At 40.7% G+C, this 21,524-nt stretch overlaps 1 protein-coding gene across 1 annotated transcript in view; it reads right to left on the bottom strand.

The window, feature by feature from the left end:
- The window catches only part of LOC140487858 (BICD family-like cargo adapter 1), a 93,280-nt gene that overhangs the window by 18,579 nt on the left and 53,177 nt on the right, over window positions 1-21,524 (bottom strand). Inside the window, exons 6-8 of the mRNA XM_072587206.1 lie at window positions 15,019-15,135; window positions 10,163-10,309; window positions 1,195-1,374 (exon numbers count right to left, since the gene is read on the bottom strand). Coding sequence (XP_072443307.1) covers window positions 1,195-1,374; window positions 10,163-10,309; window positions 15,019-15,135 — 444 coding nt within the window. The remainder of the gene's footprint in view (window positions 1-1,194; window positions 1,375-10,162; window positions 10,310-15,018; window positions 15,136-21,524) is intronic.

Here is a 21,524-nt window from a genome sequence, read left to right on the forward strand (position 1 = left end):
TTTATTGCATGATCCCTTGCCTTGTTTGTTCTTTCCAAATACATTATCTCACCCTCACCTTGCCTTTAATCCTTCCATTGTGTAGATTCTTGCATTTAGTTCCTGGATTATTTCAAAAGCTGATAACCATTGAGTTTTCTACACTTTGTGTTACTGCAGGATATCTTATTTGTTCTTGGAAGGCTGAAGGGAATTAAAACTCCTTTCCCAAGAACTTTTTTAAGGCTGCAAATATCTGATTCAAAGTATTTCCTTCTCAAAGAACCAACAGCAGTTAGAATAAGGAGCTTAGCTATATAAGACACCTCACATCATCTCAAATAATAGGGTATGAGAAAGGGTCTGGGTGGATGGATCTTCGGAGGATTGGCGTGGACGTTGGGCCAAATGGCCTGTTTCCACACTATAGGGATTCCAGGAGTTCTATGAATCTGGGAGTTGAATTGCTAGGGATCACCTAGTCACTTATACCATGGTATACTCTTCTATGGAAAAGCCATCTGATGATCTAATCAAAGGCAATAGCAAAGCACACTCAATGGGCTGAATGGCCTCATCTTGCTCCATGTTTATACATTCGTACCTGCTCTCCAAAACCTATCAAATTCTGACCACGGTTTATAAATGTTTATCACAATATCTTGCTTTTGATTATTTCGTCCATGAACTCTAATAGAGAGTCCAAACCTTAATCAGTATCTAATTCCATCTCAACATCACTTATTTCTGATCTTATTTCCTGTAGAAAGTGACAACACTGTGGCCATGCCTTGTTTCTTTCTGGTAGGTAAACCACGTTCACATTCTCTGATCATATGGTTCAGTCTACAGAACATCAGAGGCTATCATACTGTGACAACTTACATTTGCTTTCTCACATTTCCAACAATCGTCAGTAGATTTTCATTTTCTGTCTGAATTTTGTTAGTTTCCAACCTTCATCTTTAGACAACCACTCTCTACTACCATGTCATAACAGAGGAAGGCAAGTGGTGATGGATGTAATTGGAGCCAATTTATACGCAATTTTATACTCATTTGTCTTCAGAGATACACAATATAAACCAACAGCCACTGTTTCAGTTTGTCGCAATTTAGAACAGCACAGGTGAATCCTCAGTTAAGGCTCCATACCACTCAGTTAAATCCAGTTAACATATAGAGTTAATGTTGTTTAACTGTGCATTTGTATACCTGTTCTCTCTCCTGTTCCAGCTCTTCTGCTTCCATGCTCTGCTCAATTTCTGATAGCAATGATGTACTTGTTGGGCTCACACTGTGTAGACTCATCTCCTCATTCATTTCATCAACTTTCACTTGAAGCTGTCGGTGAGACATTCGTACTTCATGGAGTTCAAGCTGGTTCTGTTGGAGCTATGAAACCAGAACAAAAATATTGCTCCTGCAAGTACACAACGGATCAGCCAACCCTGGTTAATAGCAAATCATGTCAGTGATCCACCTTTGAATTCGGAGGCACTGTACTATCTCTTATCCCAGAATTAGGGCATGGTGTGAGGAACAAATACATCTTCATGCCAATGGCATGCCTCCAGACATGTTATAGGCTTTCACACAATTGATATGGAGCAATAAGTATGACATGCTGCAATTTTCAGATTTATCATTGCAAAGTGATTTACTGCAATCTCTCAAAGTTTACATGAATTAAGACACATTTTGTGTTTCATACATGACAATGGTGAAGTTACTTCAGAAGTACTTTACCAAATGGAACATGTTGTGAGGTGTCCTGTGGCTATGAAAAATGTTATATAAATGCAAGCTTTTCATTTTTTAAAATTAAAACTGCAGGAGGCAGTGAAAGTTTTGGACAAAGCAGATGTGAGTGACAGTTACCTATTCCATATCCTCTCCAAGACCACTTTATTCAACCTGTATAACATTACCTGTCTTGACCCTGCCTCAGGTCATCTGCTGCTGAAATTTTCAGTCACATGTTTGTTAACCATAAACCTGGTATTGCCAAGGCACTCCAGGCTGGCCTCCCATCTTGAATTCTCTGTAAACTTCAACTCAGCAAAAACACAAATGAATGTACCTGAACATACAGCAAGCCTTTTCACCTATTCTGTCTCTGACATTCCCAGTGTGGCAATGCATTGCTTTTTGAATTCCTGTCCATATTTTCAAATCCCTCTGCCTTGTTTTTTTTTAATCACTTCATACTGCAATTAGTTGGATACTTTATTTCTGTTCACACCTCATCTAGACCGCCACTTCTTCACTATACCCTTCCTATTCTCTTGGTTTCTTGGTGTATGAAATATTTAATGAGGTAAACTCTCCTACCCTCCATCTTACCAGAGATTTCCTTTCTGTTCTTTCAGATTGCCGCCTCTTCTCATGGCTTAAAACCGCTTACATTTCCATCGTAAGTGCTGATGAAAGCTCATCTTGAAACATTAACTCTGTTTCGCTTTACAGATGCTGACTGACTTGCTGAGTATTTCCAGCAATTTTTTGTTTCTGTTTCAGATTTCTCACTGTTAAATCTTGGATCCTAATGAATCTATATTCTTTTTGATAAGGACGGGCATTACTAAACATATTATTACAGACTGGCCTCACCAGTGCCTTTCCCTAAGCCAGCTGAACCTGCTCCAGTTTATAGTTGAGCGTGCGATCTACCATAGCAGGTGATTCAAGGTACAAGCAATGACTAGTTACAAAACTTTTTCCATTTGATATCCAAGTGATGTTCTTTCTTTAAGAAGAAAGGGGAGACATCGGAATGAAATCAATCATGGTTAGACTTGTCTTACCTCACATATCCAATGGCTTTCTCAAGTAGCATATTTCTGATAGTTTACCAAAGTGGTTCTCAGTCACACAGTCATAAAGTCATAGAGATGTACAGCATGGAAACAGACCCTTCAGTCCAACCCGTTCATGCCGACCAGATATCCCAACCCAATCTAGTCCCACCTGCCAGCACCCGGCCTATATCCCTCCAAACCCTTCCTATTCATATACCCATCCAAATCCCTCTTAAATGTTGCAATTGTACCAGCCTCCACCACATCCTCTGGCGGCTCATTCCATACATGTACACCCGCTGCGTGAAAAAGTTGCCCCTTAGGTCTCGTTTATATCTTTCCCCTCTCACCCTAAACCTATGCCCTCCAGTTCTGGACTCCCCAACCCCAGGGAAAAGACTTTGTCTATTTATCCTATCCATGCCCCTCATAATTTTGTAAACCTCTATAAGGTCACCCCTCAGCCTCCGACACTCCAGGGAAAACAGCCCCAGCCTGTTCAGCCTCTACCTGTAGTTCAGATCCTCCAATCCTGGCAACAGCCTTGTAAATCTTTTCTGAACCCTTTCAAGTTTCACAACATCTTTCCGATAGGAAGGAGACCAGAACTGCACGTAATATTCCAACAGTGGCCTAACCAATGTCCTGTACAGCCACAACATGACCTCCAACTCCTGTACTTAATACTCTGACCAATAAAGGAAAGCATACCAAATGCCTTCTTCACTATCCTATCTACCTGCGACTCCACTTTCAAGGATCTATGAACCTACACTCCAAGGTCGCTTTGTTCAGCAACACTCCCTAGGACCTTACCATTGGCTAGTTCTCCCCATATTCCATGAGATCTAACCTTGCTAATCAGTCTCCCATAGGGAACCTTGTCGAACGCTTTACTGAAGCCCATGTAGATCACATCTACTGCTCTGCCCTCATCAATCCTCTTTGTCATTAAAGACTAAAGTCACAGGTTGGACTCTCCACATGGGTCATACATAATTTGGAAGTCAACTCTTTATTTTGGCAATTTGGTTTGCTTTGTTTGGATAAACCAGCCCTCCATGTTTTAGTGTTCATCTCCCTTTGGAAAATAGGTCATGCTCAGTCTCCACAATTCCAGTAGCCTTTTATATTATTGTACCCAAAATTCTAATTCTAATTTTATAGAGAATTTTTGTTGAAACCTCATGAAATTAATTGATGTGTTATCCCATGAGATTATTTTAATTGAGAATGCTTTTATGTTGGACATATACTTACCATTACTCCATAGATATTAGCGAACAATTCTCCAGAAAACAGACAGCCATTTTTTCTCAACTATTATACCAACTTATTTATGTGTTCACAAGCAGTACAAACTAAACGACAATTAAAATTTAAAAACATAGGAACACCCAATAGCCCAATTTTCCATGCTGTTTTCATCTTTTTTCAGGACCTCTTCAACAATGTGGAAGACCTTCCCAATATTCCACTACTCACTAAAAGAATGACTATCCTTTTGATCTGTTTCATTTCTTGGACTGGCTTCTCATACAAACAAAATGCTGAAGTGGCCATCAGTGCTTACGAATATGAGGCTTGGGGTATTTGGATTCACCTGCACCACATTTCCAAGCTTAATGATCCAAATTTTTATTGTTACATCAATTTTCACTAAATCCTTTCAACATCTTTACATCATTAAATATACCAAGTCTGTTTATGGCTTCAATGTTTGACTGGGTGTCAGTGGTACTTGTTGGGCTAACATTGCATTTATCTTCCTTGGCTTTGCAACTGTTATCTCAAACAGAACATTAATTGTCAGGGTTTACTCACGTTGAAAGCAACTTTTATTTCTGATTTGCTTGAATTAATGAAACTCGTTGCCTTGTAACATTTACTTTCCTACCCATTAATGAGCAAATCCCATATGTTATTCACAAAAGTAATAGAACTGCAAAATATTGAAAAGAACATTTACATTTTAAACAAGATATTACAAGATTTTGCTAGTTGAAATGGATTTTTATATTCAACTAAATTAGTATTTTATGATGATTGCATTCATTTAAAGTCTGCTTGGTTATTAAAATTATACTTGCATTTATATTTAATATTCTGTTTATGTCTTTTTAAACTATATACTCAACCCTTAAGATAAGCTGAGATTAATTTGGATTGTCTGATAATAGCAAAAAAATCAAACTACAAAAGTCCTCAAGCTTAAATAACGCAATAAATCAAAGGATGGAGTCAAGGCAGGACAGCAAAATAGCATTATGGGAAACGAAGGACAGAGAAAACCAACATAAATACACCAACATTCCAGACCTGAGGTAATGAAGACAACAACAGCACAAAACTAAAGATTCTGCATCCAACTGTGCATAGCAATCAAAGTTTTTTTTTAAAAAAAGCCAGACTGAAGTTAATAAAGTGATCTGATAGTCATGACAGGAATGCGGCCACAGGATGAAAAGGGCTGGGTCTGAAAATTGAAAGGTATCTGGCATTCAAGAAGAGGAAGAACCTCAGTAAAGGTGGAGGGTAGCACTATTAATCAGAGATGTCCTTTGTGCAATAACTAGATATGATCTTAGTTCAGAAGATCAAAGTGCAGATCTGATCTGACTGGAGGTATGGAATAATAGGGGAAAACTAGCCTTTCATCATAAGCTAACCACTTGTTCTAGATAGTAACCTGATAAACTTTCTATGAACTGCTTCCAACATGCTGATGTCCTTAAATAAGGAGACAAATGTCGTAATAGTATGCCAGATGTGGCCTCACCAATACCCAAATGAAGCATAACTTTATTCTTTCTGTATTTAATTCCTCTCGCAAGAAATTATAAGAAATTATAAGATTCAATTAGCTTTCTTTGCTTGCTGTACCTGCAAACTGATCTTTGGCCTGGTTGTAGTTTATTTGGATTTTCAGAAGGCTTTTGACAAAGACCCACATAATAGATTATAATGTAAAATTAAAGTGCATGGATTTGGGATAGTGTATTGAGATGGATAGAAAACTGGTCAGCAGACAAGAAACAAAGTTGGAATAAATGGGCCTTTGTCCAAATGGCAGACAGCAGTTAGTCAGATACTGCATGGGTCAGTGCTCGGACCCCAGCTACTCAGAACATATGTTAATTATTTAGGTGAGGGAGCTAAATGTAATATCTCCAAATGTGTAGAAGACAAAGCTGAGAGAGTGTGTGATGAAGATGCAGAGATGTTGCAGTGTGATTTAGATAGTCTAAGTCGGTGGGCAGGCAAATACAGTGTAGATGCAATAAACTGTGGATAAATAGGAGGACATCCACTTTGGTAGCAAAAACAGGAAGGCAAATTATCTGAAAGACTATACATTGAGAGAGGAGAAAGTCCTTGCACTCCAGTCACTGAAGCAGGTGGTAAAGGTGGCAAATGATAGGTTGGCATTTCTAGCAAGAGGATTTGAATACAGGAGGCAAGGATGCCTTGTTGAAATTATACTGGGCCTTACTTAGACCATTCCTGGAATATTGGGTGCTGTCCGGATCTCCTTATCTGAGGAAGGGAGCTCTTGCTATAGGGAGTGCAGCAAAGGTTTCTAGACTAATTCCTAGGATGGTAGGAGTTATGCATAAAGAGGAGTTGAATCGTTTCAGATTGTATTTGATTAGATTACTTACAGTGTGAAAACAGGTCCTTCGGCCCAACAAGTCCACACCGACCCGCCGAAGAGCAACTCACCCAGACCCATTCCCCTACATTTACCCCTTCACCTAACATTATGGGCAATTTAACATGGCCAATTCACCTGACCTGCACATTTTTGGATTGTGGGAGGAAACCAGAGCACCCGGAGGAAACCCTCGCAGACACGGGGAGAATGTGCAAACTCCACACAGATGGTTGTCTGAGGTGGGAATTGAACCCGGGTCTCTGGCACTGTGAGGTAGCAGTGCTAACCACTGTGCCACCGTGCTGCCCCGTTTAAGGAGTTGAATGATCAGCCATGATCATAATGAATGGGGCAGCAGGCTCAAAGGGCTGAATATACTTCTCACCCACTCCTACTTTCTATGTTTCTATGCTAGAGTTCAGAAGAATGAGGGGGATCTCACAGAAACCTCTAAAATTTTAATGGAACTAGACAGAGTAGAGGCTGGATGGATGTTCCTAATGGTGGGGGAATCCAGAACCAGGAGTCACGGTTTAATAATACAGGGTATGCCATTTCAGACTGACTGGAAGAGAAATTTCTTTACCTAGACAGTGGTGAGCCTGTGGAATTCTGCAAACAGTTGAGTGCAAAACACTATGATTTCAAGAAAGAATTGGATATAGGCTAAACGTTGAGGCTAAAGGGATTAAATTTATGGTGGGTATGCGGGCATAGTTTAAGGAGTTGAATGATCAGCCATGATCATAATGAATGGGACAGCAGGCTCAAAGGGCTGAATGGCCTTCTCACCCACTCCTATTTTCTATGCTTTAGAACACCCAGATCCCCCTGAATCTCAGAGCTCTGTAATCTCTCACCATTTTGATAATATGTTTTCATTTTTATTGTTCCTGCCAGTGGACAATTTCACATTTTTCCCACTTTAAATTTCATCTACAAAGATCTTTGCACACTCATTTCGCCTGTCAATATCCCACTGTGGCATCCTTATACCCTCATCACAACTTACTTTCCTACCAACCTTGTTACATCTGAAAGATTGAGCTTCATCCAAGTCATTAGAGTGCAAATGTTGGGGCCCAGGACAAATTCCTCTGACACATGACTCATTACATCTTGTCAACTAGAAAATGACCCATTTAAACTGATTTCCTATTAGCCAGCCAATCTACCTCTACGCATATCCTCTAGAGTGAAGGCTGATGCAAAATATCTGCTCATGTCTCACCTCGACATTCTATTGTAAATTCTCCGACTCACTTTTCATAGGTCTTTCTAAACTTCACTTTAACACTTTTTAAAAATATGTTTAGAGAAGTTTTGTTTTATATTTCTAGTGAGCAGTAACGTGATGAAGGGTGTTTCAGAGATCAGAGGCATTCATGACACCCAGCTTGTTGCATGGACAAGGCTACAATGGGATGAAGAAAGAGGTTCTCTTCAGGACCTCTTTTTAAATTTTTAATTTTTAAATGCTATTTACAACATTTGGTTGAGAAAGAAACGTGTAAACTAGGAAAGTACTTGCAAAAGTGAAAGAAGTTAGGAAGTCAAGTTGAGGTTATACAGGACATTGGTGAGGCCTCTTCTGGAGTACTGTGCCCAGTTCTGGTCACCCAGTTATAGGAAGGATATTATTAAGCTGGAGAGGGTTCAGAACAGATTTACAGGGTATCAAAGGTTTGAATTATAGAGAATGGCTGGTTATGCTGGGGCTTTTTTCATCGGAGTGTAGGAGATTGAGAGGTGACCTTATAGGAATTTATAAAATCATGAAGGGCACAGATAAGGTGAATGATAGGTGCCTTTTCTCTAGGATGGGATATTTAAAGAGTAGGGGGTATATTTTTAAGGTGAGAGGAGAGAGATCTGAAAAAAGACATGAGGGCCAAACCTTTTACACAGAGAGTGGTTTGCATGTGAGTCATAGAATCATTGAATCCCTACAGTATAGAAACAGGCTACTTGGCCCAAGAAGTCCACGCTAACCCTCCAAGGAGTATCCCACCCAGACCCATTCACCCACCCTATTACTTTACATTTCCCCGACTAATATACCTAACCTACACATCCCTGAACACTATGGGTAATTTGGCATGGCCAATTCACCTAACCTGCACATCTTTGGATTGTGAGGGGCTACAGGAGCACTTCTGATGAAGGGCTAATGCTCGAAACGTCGATTCCCCTACTCCTCAGATGCTGCCTGATTGGCTGTCCTTTTCCAACACCACACTCTTCGACTCGGATACAGGAGCACCCAGAGGAAACCAACGCAGACACGGGCAGAATGTGTAAACTCCACACAGACAGTCACCCGAGGCTGGAATCGAACCTTTGCCCCTGACGCTGTGAGACAGCAGTGCTAACCACTGAGTCCATGTGGAATGAACTTCCTCAGGAAGTGGTGGATGTGGACAGTTACAACATTTAAAAGACACTTAGATATGTACATGAATGGGAAAGGCTTGGAGGGATATGGGCCAGGAGCAGGCAGGAGGGACTAGTTTAGTTCGGGGCAACCTTTGACATGGACTGGTTGGACCGAAGAGTCTGTTTCTGTGCTGTATGATTCGAAGACTCTTTCAAGACTGTGGGACATTGGGTTCCCTTCATGGTGCACAGGCTGTTTGAGATTCTAAGGCCAGAAATTGTTGGGAAACCAAGTGCAAGTGAAACAGTTTCTTTCCGAATTGTTGCATTTTGAACAGTTACTCTCAAGACAATGCTACCTCAGGATTTCTTTTCTCGCAGAAAATAACTGGTGGAAAATTGTATGCACTGTATTGGTGAATACTACAAATAGAAAACAGCCAATTGGAAAAGATAAACAATAAAAGAAAAGAGTAAGTGCTTAAAAAGCTGCCAGGCAATCTGATGATTCACATGAAGAAGCTACCTCATTACTGTTCCATGTGTCTGTAAAACTCGAAAGGAGTCTGGGACTATTGTGAGCCTTTAGTACGATATGATCAATGCCAGTTGTGAAGCATATTGTGGAGGTAAATCTTCACTGGTCAATAAGGCTGCCCACGGCGTGCTGGGTATTTTCAGACATATTTTCATTTCATATGCTTCCTCCAAATTCCCTTCCCCTATCTGGTGTCAGCTTTGTTCCTTTCCAGGTCTGTCCTCACTCCTCCAGTCCCCAATGGCTAATCTTTGCAAAACCATGGCCAACAGTATCACATCAGAAAGCTTTCAAGCACTGAAAAGAATCTGCATTATTTTCCCTGTTTTAATGCTAAAGGTAAACAGGACCTTACCAGAAATTTTCAGATTAAAAGTCATTTGTGATTCATCGATGATTCATTGGCTAACACTTCATGGATTCCTCTATTTTTGTTCCCATATTTCTCACACTAAAGCAGGCATCAATTCTTATCTCCTGCTGATTCAGTTTCCTGCTCTAGTCTTACACTGGAAAATTCCATCCACTTTATTTTTAATATCCATCCTTGCCTCACCTTAAGATGGTCTGTCTCTGACTCGTTCGTTCTCCATAGCTATTTCTTGGGTTTGGTCATAACCATTATGAATCCACTAACTCACTCAGTGACTTTGGCTACTACTGCTGATAACTCTCATTTAAATGTAATAAATTCTATTCAAGGTACGGAGATTCACAGTACCTTTGCCGGGCATGTTTCTGACCCCACTCCTCAGCCGAGCATCTTATTTGAGTTAGCTCTCCTTCTCATACCCATACTCTGCTCCTTCTCACCTGTAAGTCTTTGTTATGGCTTTGTCGCTCTGCCATCATCACTCGGTCTTGAAGGTCCTCAATCGTGCTCTGCAATAGTTCATTCTCTTCAATCATTGCACTGATGCGTTGCTCCAGTTCACGTTTCCGCTCTGTAAGTGCCTTTATCTGAGATATGGAGGTAAAAGTAGCTGTCAGAAAGGTGCACAGTACATACAGTGACAGTAGTGAGGCAGGGAGTGGTTGAGGACAAAGAAGACATGGACCATGAAGGTGCAGTAAATAAAGACAGTAAAGCAGAAGGGCTGAAAAGGTAGGAACAGAAAAACAAATCAATAGGGAAGAAGTTAGATCAGGGTGAAAACAAGCCAAACAAGGAATGGAAAGTCATGGGGTTGAAAAAAAAATGTTTGACAGAGACATCCTCTAGGAAATCTAAACCCCCACTGGCTGTAACTGAAGCTCCCAAATCTCGACGTTACAGTCGGTTGTAATTGTAGTTCTCAAATGCTAACTGATCACAGTCAAAAGAAGCTTCAGTTGTACATGCAGTGGATGAATTGGTTACTGTGTTTGTGTGTCCAGAGGGGCAGCCAGTCCCTGAATTCAGTGATGGGGGTCAAGGATTCGATTCAAGTAATGAAGAATGATTGACAGGGGGTTGAAGAATCAGGCAGAAAGTATTGGTACTTACTTCTAGAATCTGCTGCTCCACATCACCACACACAGACAAAGGAAAAGGGGAAAAAAAATATTAACAGTAATGAGCAGAAGCTTTTAGATTTAGGAACCATTTAAAAGGCATCTGGATGGGTATATGAATAGATAGGGTTTATAGGAATATGGGCAAAATACTGGCAAATGGGACTAGATTAATGCAGGATATCTGGTCAGCATGCAGGAGTTGGACTGAAGGGTCTGTTTCCATGCAGAACAGCTCTATGCTTCCATGATGCTATGATTTATGTTTTAGATGTGGGAAGAAACATCATTATGCTTTTTGCCCCTAACAGAAGTGTTTTGCTTTTCTAGCTTTTATTCTGATGTGTGATGTTATGGTACTGCACAGCCAGGGACTGCTCTCACTCAAGGAAGGTCCAACACATTCTAAGCCACTTTATCAGAGAGGTTATTCTAGTGAAACTCTGAAACCCACACTCAGCCCATATACCAGAAATCTGACAATTGAGGATGTTGCCATAAAACTCCAACCAGACACAGAATACTGCACTCCCACATACATCCACAAACCACAGGGACTTCTCTCAAACATACTCATGCTGGATGTTGCAGGGAACATGTGCTGCCCACTCACTCAGAGTGGGCCTCAGAATAGTCAGTCATACTCCACACACCAAAAGGGAGTTCAAGTATCCTCCTGGTGTTGTATGGCACACAGAGTTAAACAACACACTATCATATTGCTCCAGTCTAGATCAAAAACAACATTTTGTCCTATCAGATGAGTATGCAGTACCTGGTCTGTAAAGTTTCATTACTCACTGATTCAGACATTAGGTTGGTGAATAGCCTTTTATTTCAAGAAATCAAACTACTGGCATCACTGGCAATGTCAACATTTATTGGTCATCTCCAACAGCCCTTGAGAAAGTAATGCAGAGTTACCCTCCTGAATCATGCAATTTTTTTGTGTTGAAGGCAATGATCAGAGTCCAACAGCTTAGTCAGGGAAGGAGCTGATCACACATCGACAGCGAAGAAAACAGCAATATATTTCTAGACTAGAAGATATGCAACTTGGAGGGGAGCCTGGAGGTGGCTCCTACATTCCTGCTGTTTGTTATTGCTCGAGGTAGTAGACAATATGGTTTTGAAAACTGCTATTCAACCACCTTGATGGGTTGCTGCAGAGCATCTTGTGGGTGCTGCTCATGGCTGCCAAGTTGAGCGATTGTTTCAAATAATTCACGGAGTACAACCAATTGGACTGCACTGGTCTACATAGTGTACTGGAGTTGCCAGTAAGCTTGTGCCAAGTAGGTGGTAGACTGGCACTGGGTAGTCAGGTGAGTTGCTGTGAAATTCTCAGCCTCTGACCCATTCTTGCTGCCAGTCTTTTATATGGCTGATCTAGTTAAGTTCTAGTCAATGGTAAATCCCAGGATGTTGATTGTGACAGACCTGGCAATAGCAAGCCAATGAATGGCAAGAAGTATCAGTATCTCTCTCTTAGTCTCTCATTGGAAATGCTCACTGCCTAAAACAATGATGCTGCAAAGTGCTATCAATAAGATCCTACCTGTATTGAGTTTGCTGATCTCACACTGTACAGAGGTGGTCCAACTGATCTGAATTCCCTGTATGAGATACGGTTAAAAACTTCACCACACCTGATCACTACCCAGATATTCCTATTAGAAGTACATATGCATGAACTTTGGATGAGAATAATAGGCCTGGCTGAGATTTTTCAACATGTGATATTGAATAATTTGATTCTGTGCAAAGAATGGCCCTCCTAAACCAGTGAGCCTAAATATACAATGGAGTTAAAGTGGTTAATGGGGCACCTTCAATGAAGTATCTCCACATTAAGTGGAATCACTCAGGTTCATACCCAGTCCACCCATCACATACAGATTGCCTTGCACAATTACACCACCTCCTGCGTGGACAGAAATCTTATTAACACAGATTCCCTACAGTGTGGAAACAGATCATTCAGCCCATTGAGTCCACATTGAAGAGCATCCCATCCAGACCCATCCCCTACCTTATCTCTTAACTGTGTATTTCCCATGGCTAATCCACTTAATCTGCACAATTTTGGATAATGGGAGGATACCAGAGCAAACCCACGCAGACACAGGGAGAGAATGTACAAACTCACAGAGACACTTGCCCCAGGATGGAATTGAACCTGGATCCCTGGCGCAGTGAGGCAGCAGTGCTAACCACTGAGCCATCATGCCACCCCTACATGTCAGAGGCACACTTACATTGTCAGGTACTGTGATGGGAGCAGAATGCCAACATCCCTCAAACAGAATAATAATTGTATAAATTATGAAAATGGAGAGATAAACATAATCTGAAGATGACATGTTGGAGAACTGCATTTATACACGAATAAAACAAAATCTGAAACTACCTAGATACTAATATTGCAAGGAAAGAGTCAATGATTATTACGTTGCTTTTGACTGATCAGAAATAAGTCCGCTTTCTTTACCTAATCTATCAATAGTGTTGAAATGTTAATACATGCACACTTCTTAGACTTTTATCAGATACTCCAAATGCTTATTTCTAGAAGGTATTTCATGTAGCACCAAATCATCAGTCTTTTGAAGAAAATAAAGGTTCATGATGTAGAAGCTAACACGTTAGGGTGGATAGAAGATTGCTTGGCTAACAGGAAACACAGGGTACATAACTGGGTCTTTGTCTGATTGGTAGGATGTGATCACGGAGTCCCAGAGGGGTCTGTATTGGGACCTCAGTTTTGTACAATTTACAACAATGACTGGGATAAGAAGAGAGAACTGTAGCTAAATTTGCAGGCCAAAAAAGCTTGTAGAAAAGTACACGCAGTAGAAGACTTAAGGAGTTTGCAGATGGATATAGATAGGCTGTTTAAGTGGGCAAAGATCTGGAATGTGGAGTAGTATGTGGGAAAATGAAATGTTGGTCACTTAACAGAAGGATAAAATAGCAGAGCGTGTCTTAAATAGGGAACGTCTGCGAAAATCCATGGTGTAAAGGGACTTATTGCTGTGATTATAAAAAGTGTTTATGTAGTTACAGAATGCAAGCAGGAGGCCAATGGGACGCTACCCTTTGATAGGAGAGTAACTGAATATAAAATAAAGAACGTTATGCTTCAGTTATATAGGGTGAGACCACATGATGAAAACCTTTTACAGTTTTGGTCTCTTTCTTTAAGAAAGGCTATAAATAGAGGAGGTTTATTTCATGGATAACTAGAATGAATGGCCTGTATTATGAGGGTGATTAGGACAGGTTAATTTCACTGGAGCTTAGAAGAGTGGAGGATAACTTATTGGTGATTGCAAAATCCTGAATAGCCTTGACAAGGCATATGTGGAAAGCATGTTGCCTCCTATCAGTGGGTCCAGAACCAGGGAGCAGAGTTTTAATACTGGGCTGGCCCTTTAGGATAAAGATGAGAAAAATAGTTTTTTTGAGGGCTGCGTGACTTTGAACCTCTTGTGCCTCAGAAGGTAATGGAAATGAAGTCACTGATTTTTTTTTTAAGATGAAGGTGGGAAGGTTCTGGTTAGGCAGGGGAATCAAAGGTTATGAGGGCAGATGGGAACATGAAACAGATCAGCCATGATCTTATTGAATGGTATAGTAAACTTGTGGGGCCAAACAGTTTACTTTTGATTCTATTTTATAATGTTCGGATGCTCTCAAGGCCAGGTGTCCAAAGCAAATGACTCCAAACTCAAAAGGACATTTTAACCTACAAGGATGCAAAACGATTGATTTTTTTTTGAAACAGAAACCCTTTGATTTTCATGGGAAGCTTGTGCGACTCCAGGAGCATTAGAGAGGTGAGCTTGCCCTGCTCCTCGAATTCCTTATGATCCTTTCCAAGCAAGGTGACCAATAAAAAAGGCTCGGTGTTTCATTACTTTAATTTATGCCTATACACTTTAGGACATTATGAGAATTGTAGTCTGTCAACTTTTCTTTGCACTGTCAGCTAAAATTAAAGCAGCATAACTGAACTTCAATGTTTGTTGCAACCCAAGAAATCATCATCAAGGAGCTTGGTCACATGGCTTCAGCCATCGTATCATCATTGTCGGTGTAGCGAGACAGGGCCATGAATACACATGTATACCTCAACAAGCAACAGGAATCAGCACACTCTAAGCAGATCTCACCTCAGCCTGTAAGCTCTCCAGTCGTGCTACGTGTTGGTTTGTTGAGGTGCTCTTCTCCTGGAACTCATCACGGAGATTGTGAACTTGCATTGAGAGCTGCTGCTCTATCTCCGCTGCCTAGGCAAAAATAAAAAGGGAGATATGGGACAAATTGCAGATTACAGATGACTAGTCAAAGACTGGCACAGTACCTGTTTGCACTAGGAGAGTTTCACAAGCAGAGTTAACATTTGGCTTCAGTTAGAAGATTCTGTGAATTCTGCTTATTTAAGATTAGAGGAAGCACCACTGCTTGAAGAGAGCTTTTGGTTTTCACCTTGGCAAGGTTTACAGAAGTCTTGGCTGAAACTGGATTGTAAAATAGTTGCTCCTGAAAGAAGAACCTGTTTAGAAATTGGTTACTTCCGTGTAAACACTTTAGAAAAAGTTACAAACTAGAAGTGTTTAATTAAAACCTTGAAGGGGGTTTGAAGCTGAGAAAGTCTAATCACACTTAGGCAGAAAGACTCAATGAGGGTAACATTGCTGATGTGGTATACACAAACTTCCAGATGATGTTTGATACAGTACCACACAACAGACCTGTGAGGAAGTTTCGAGTCAAAAGGTAGGGTGCTGGAAAAGCATAGCTGGTCAGGCAGCATCCGAGAAACAGGTGAGTAGACGTTTCAAGCACAAGCTCTTCATCAAGAATGATGCTCGAAACGTCGATTCTTCTGCACCTCGGATGTTGCCTGACCTGCTGTGCTTTTCCAGCGCCACACTTTTTGACTCTGATCTCCAGCATCTGCAGTCCTCACTATCGCCTGCGAGGAAGGTTATTGATCGTGGACTAAGAGGGCTAGTAGCAACTTGGATACAAAATCTGCAGAGTGATAGGAAACAGAGAATAGTGGATAATGGATATTTTTCAGGCTGGGAGGAAGGTTTGTAGTGGAGTTCCCAGAGATTGGTATTGAGACCCATCCTTTTTCCGATATATATTAATGATCTGGATTTTGGCATGCAGGAGACAATTCCGAAGTTTTCAGACGACATAAAACGTGAAAGAATTGTAAACTGAGGGAAGGCAATGTAGAACTTCAAAAGGATACTGACAAGTTGGTGGAACGTGTGGATAGGTGGCAAATGGGTTTCAATGCATATAAGTGTGGGGTGATGCATTTTGGTCATAAGAAAGACAACATAAAATAGACGGCATAATTCTAAAGTGTCCTAGGTATATATGTGCACAAATTATTGAAGGTGGCTTTTCAGGGTAAGAGAGTACCCTCAGTTTTATTAACATGCACATAGATTACAAGAAAAAGGAGGTGATATTGAACTTGTATACAACATTTGTTCAACCTCAGCTGGACTACTGCATGCAGTTCTGGGCACCACATTATAGGAAGGACATGAACACATTGGGAGAAGACATGAGGAGGAAATTCGTATATGAGGTTATGTGAAGAAGTTGGGATGGTTTGGTTTGGAGGGAAGAAGGTTAAAAGGATATCTTCAAGATGCTTTCAAAATCGTGAAGAGGCTGGATATAGTGGTAAGGGGAAAGCTATTCCCATGCATAAATGAATAAAGACAAGATGGGATAGATTTAAAGTGATGTGCAAAAGATGCAAGAATGATGTGAAAAACAACTTTTCCATACAGCAGCTAGTTAGGGAATAGAATGCACTACCTGAGAATGTGGTGCGGGCAGGGTCAATTGAAGTATTCAATAGGCTGTTTGGACAGAAATAATGTGTTAAAAGTATAGGGTAAAAAGCGGGAGATTGGCAGTGGGTAATGATGCTCATTTGAAGAGTCAATGCAGATACAATGGGCCAAATGGCCACCTCCTGTTTTGTAATAAATGTAATTCTGTATAAAGATTCAAGGAAAAGATAATCAAGTTCCATGGAATTGCAGATACAATTGACTCAAGCCCTATGTGTGATAGAGAAGAGGCTTCTCTCTGGTATTTGAGTACTATAATGGAGTGCTTTTGGGATTAATGGGATATTAGTTTACCATGCCTTTCAACACCCTTAACCTTGTATGATATTTAAATAGTTTGGTTATTCTATTTTATGTTTTCTTACACAATCAACTTCTGTTTTATTGTTAAAGCCAAATCTGCAGCATTTGTGTGTTTGTATTTCAGTGAAAAACCACCTTAAAAAGCCAAAACAAAAATAAACAAAGCAGGATCTATCAAACTGGAATCTGACTTGTCGATAATAAAATCAGTTGGGATCATGACAAAAAGTAATGCTGCACATTGTGTGACCTAACAATTCCAACCATCGATGGCCAACAACTTCAGTCCCAAAACCTTTGACCATGGGGCCATAGTATCTAACCGTCACTCCCACCATCATCAGAACAGGATTATTATGGAACCCTTCCTATTCTTTTGACATGATCAGCCACAGCACCATAGAAGCGACTAGACACCATCAAGCAGTTAGCAGTTTACTTGATGTCACTTCTGCTACTGTAACACTCATAACTCCTACAAACACCTGCATTAAGCAGCTGGTGGTAAGTATTTCAGGATGACTGGAAACTGCCCTGTGTAAGTTCACCATGAAAGTGAATCTGATGTACAGCCATCAGAAAACTCAGAGGGGGCACTGTAGCCACTAGAACGCATTGCCTAGATCAGACATCAGATACTTAAGGCTCCCTTTCTGCTTTAATTTTGCTGCAGACAGACTGGCACTATATTTAATATTCCAGTCCTCCGGATAATGGCATGGGAATAGACAAGTAAACAAGATTGAAGTGAAACTAACACAACATACTGTGAAAAAAATTCTCTCTCTGAAAGGTTGCTATCTTAAACAAAATGATGCTGCTCACTAGTGATCCAGGAAGGGAGGAGTCAGATTGATGGCAGCTACAAGTCACCATCGTCAGAAACCTCACTGGAGCAGCTATGACAGCACTGTGGCTATATTTCCTGCAGGCCGGTGATTGCAAAAACAATGATTTCAAAAGGAAATTGAATAAGTGCATGAAAGAAATAAACACGTCATGGACTGATCTGGGAGCGATACTGACTGGATTGTTCTACTGGCATTCGCCATTCACTCAACAGAACAAACAGCCTCCTTGAGTACCACATTATTATTTATGACCCCTAAGTGCTGAGAGCTTGTAAAATCTATTTTGGTCTTTACTTGTTTCTATTCTGGGGTTTTCTTACTTTCTTCCAGTGATTGGTCCATTTATCCCTGGAAAGGTGAATGGAAGCACTGAATTTTTAGCAGTTCTTTTGTTTAACATGGATATTTTATATATGTTCAAGGTAAAGAGAGAGATAAAGGGACTGGTACAGTTCCATAACATTATCTGGGCTCTTGACAATCATGGTCTGTCAATTCTAATCAGGCCAAGTCAACGTTCCATTTTAAATATAACATTTAGGATTAATGGGAGCAATGGTGAAGGGTATTCCAAGAAGTGTGTGTAATTAAGAGAGAGAAACTCATCAATGATCAGGTACTGGGGGAATTTCCAGTGAACATGCTGCAGGAATTTCTGTGCAATCTCTCTTCCTGCAACCACATGGAACTGAGTGATTATATTGGGAAACAAGGTTTTCTCTCCCAAAAATCCCCACCATAATTCCACTCAGCAAGGTGGCAAATTCCAACAGGAAAATTCACCCAAGAGACTTTGCAATTGGATAAACATGGAGGCAAAGGAGATGCAATATTAAGCAGATGATGGAAGTGCTAAAAACTGAAAACATGAATAATTGATTCCACAAGGTACTCATCCAAAGGGAAAGGCAGTGCCTTAGTGGTAATGCTCCTGGACTAGAAATCCAGAGGCCCAGGAAAATGCACGGTGGTCCTGAGTTCAAGTCCCACCCAGGCAGCTAGGGAAATTTAACTTCAGTAAATTTGGAATTGAAAAGAAAGCTAGTCTTGGTGTTGATGATGATGAAAACATTGCCTATTGTAGTAATATCACTGGGAAAAGTAAATCTGACAACCTTACCTGGTCTGGTCTCCATGTGATTCCAGACAAGCAGCAATGGAACAGACTTTCAAATGCCCTTTGAAATGGCCTGACAAATTGCATCAAACCACTACAAAATCTAAAAGATTAGATACTGGGCGGAGCACCTGGTATTGACAATATCAAGTCCAGCCTTGTTGATCCTGCAAAGTTCTTCTCATTAACATCTGGAGGCCACTGCCAAAACATCAGTTCTGTCCCACAAAGTGGTCAAGCAACAACCTGGCACTGTCATCCTCACTGAACATAGCATACAGTCCTAGATACCACAATCCCTGTCCCACTGGCAAGACAGACTCAGCAGCTGAGGCATACAGTTGAGGTGTTCCTCTGGGGTCCACGGCATCAGTGAAACATGAAGCAGAAACTCTCCAGTCTTTTTCTTAATCCCCAAGTCCAAAATGCATAGCTGCTAGACTGGGTCTGTGACAGGTGGTGAGGGAACTAACAAAAGAGAATAATCAACCTGATGGTGCCCTCATGAATCTACCTATCCCAGATGCATCTGTCCATAACAGTATTATGAGAAGTGTTCACTGCACAGTCCTTGTGGAGATGCTGAAGTCCTTCTATCATGTCGTGTGGCTCCATCCCATGCTACATTGCTCAAACTTCAAACAGATTTTGCAACTCAAATCTACTACGACACTGGTCCCTCAAAGTCCACAAGCCATTAAGGGCATCTAGTGATCTAAATCGTGTCTTGTTGAAAATAAAAGGCAAGACTGTATTTTTTAAAAAGTTACCTTTGATACTTTCATGTCCCAAAAAAACTTTCACATGCAATAGATTACTTTGATGTTCAATTACTGTTGTTAGGCTAACAAATTCAGCAACAGGACAAGATGGATCTTGCGTTAGCATCAGATCTAAAAATGACACCTCCACCAATCCAGCTCTGCAGGGAAGTGCCAGCTCAGGCACTGTGTTTGAACACAAGAATGAGAATTGAACCCATGATCTCCTGACCCAGAACAGAGAATGCAATTAGCTGAATCAAGGTGACATTTGAAATTTAGCCCTTAACCTGACACAAATTAGGTTATATGTTTACTAGCTGAAAACTACAAAAAAAAGGTTCCCAGACATGTTGTTGACGTTTCAAGGTTAAAATCTCTTTAAATATGGCCTGGAAAAAAAAAGCAAAGCTGAATGGCAACATTTCTTTTTCTTCCTATCCAGATACTAAACACACGGAAAATTAATAAAGATTAAAATACTTGCACAACCTCAATGCATTCTGTCCCTTCACTTAACTCACATCGTACTAACAGCTCAATAAATCACATTATACAATGTAAATCCATAATAATTATGTCTCAACATCCTTTGAATTTATTAATAGTGGCGGGTTCCCATGGCTACTAAAAGTGGTAAACCTTTATCTGAACTCTCATTTTGCTACTTAAAATTTGGAGTTTTCTTATTTTCAAGCAACAACCAACATACATGTTATAATGTCCTGTGTAAGAAGGGCTTATGCCCGAAACATCGATTCTCCTGCTCCTTGGATGCTGCCTGACTTGCTGTGCTTTTCCAGCAACACATTTTTCAGCTCTGATCTCCAGCATCTGCAGTCCTCACTTTCTACCTGTGTATATATTAAGACTATTATGTATGTGGCATGTTCTGACACTACAACTCAGTGTGGTGAGCACAAAACCCATTCTTTCTCCCACATCCTCCCCCTCACAACAGTAAGGGGAACCAAATGGACAACCTGCAACATTATCCTGGGTAATCACATCAGCACAGTTATAGTTTATATCCTGTACGTTCACAGAAAATCTCATGCTGGATTTCAGAGTTCCGACATTACGTACAATATTATGTAACAACCAACTTGCAGATCAATGACTCATTGAATACACCTGCAAATGCAGACAAATCGGAAATAGGGAATGAACAGAGCCTATTGTAAAAGACAAAAAAATCAATAGAAAAGTACAAAGCGTTGAAAGTCAGTCCAGTGAATTGTGGTTATTTAGAATCAGAGATCCACAATACAGAAACAGGCCCTTCGGTCCAACTAGTCCATGCCGATCAGATGTCCTAACCTAACCCAGTCCCATTTGCCAGCACTTGGCCCATGTCCCTCCAAACCCTTCCTACTTTTATACCCATCCAGATGCCTTTTCAATGTTGCAATTGTACCAGCCTCCACCACTTCCTCTGGCAGCTCATTCCATACATGCACCACCCTCTGCATGAAAATGTTGCCCCTTAGGTCCCTTTATATCTTTCCCCTCGCACCCTAAACCTCTAGTTCTGGACTCCCCCACCCCAGGGAAAAGTCTTTGTCCTTTATTCTATCCATGCCCATGATTTTATAAACCATTGTAGGTCACCCCTCAGCCTCTGACACACCAGGGAAAAACAACCCTAGCCTATTCAGCCTCTCCCTATTGTTCCAACCCTCCAACTCTGGCAACATTGTTATAAATCTTTTCTGAACCCTTTCAAGTTTCACAACATCCTTCCAATAGGAGGGAGAC

This window comes from Chiloscyllium punctatum, chromosome 17 (assembly GCF_047496795.1).
Source record: "Chiloscyllium punctatum isolate Juve2018m chromosome 17, sChiPun1.3, whole genome shotgun sequence".
NCBI lineage: Eukaryota > Metazoa > Chordata > Chondrichthyes > Orectolobiformes > Hemiscylliidae > Chiloscyllium > Chiloscyllium punctatum.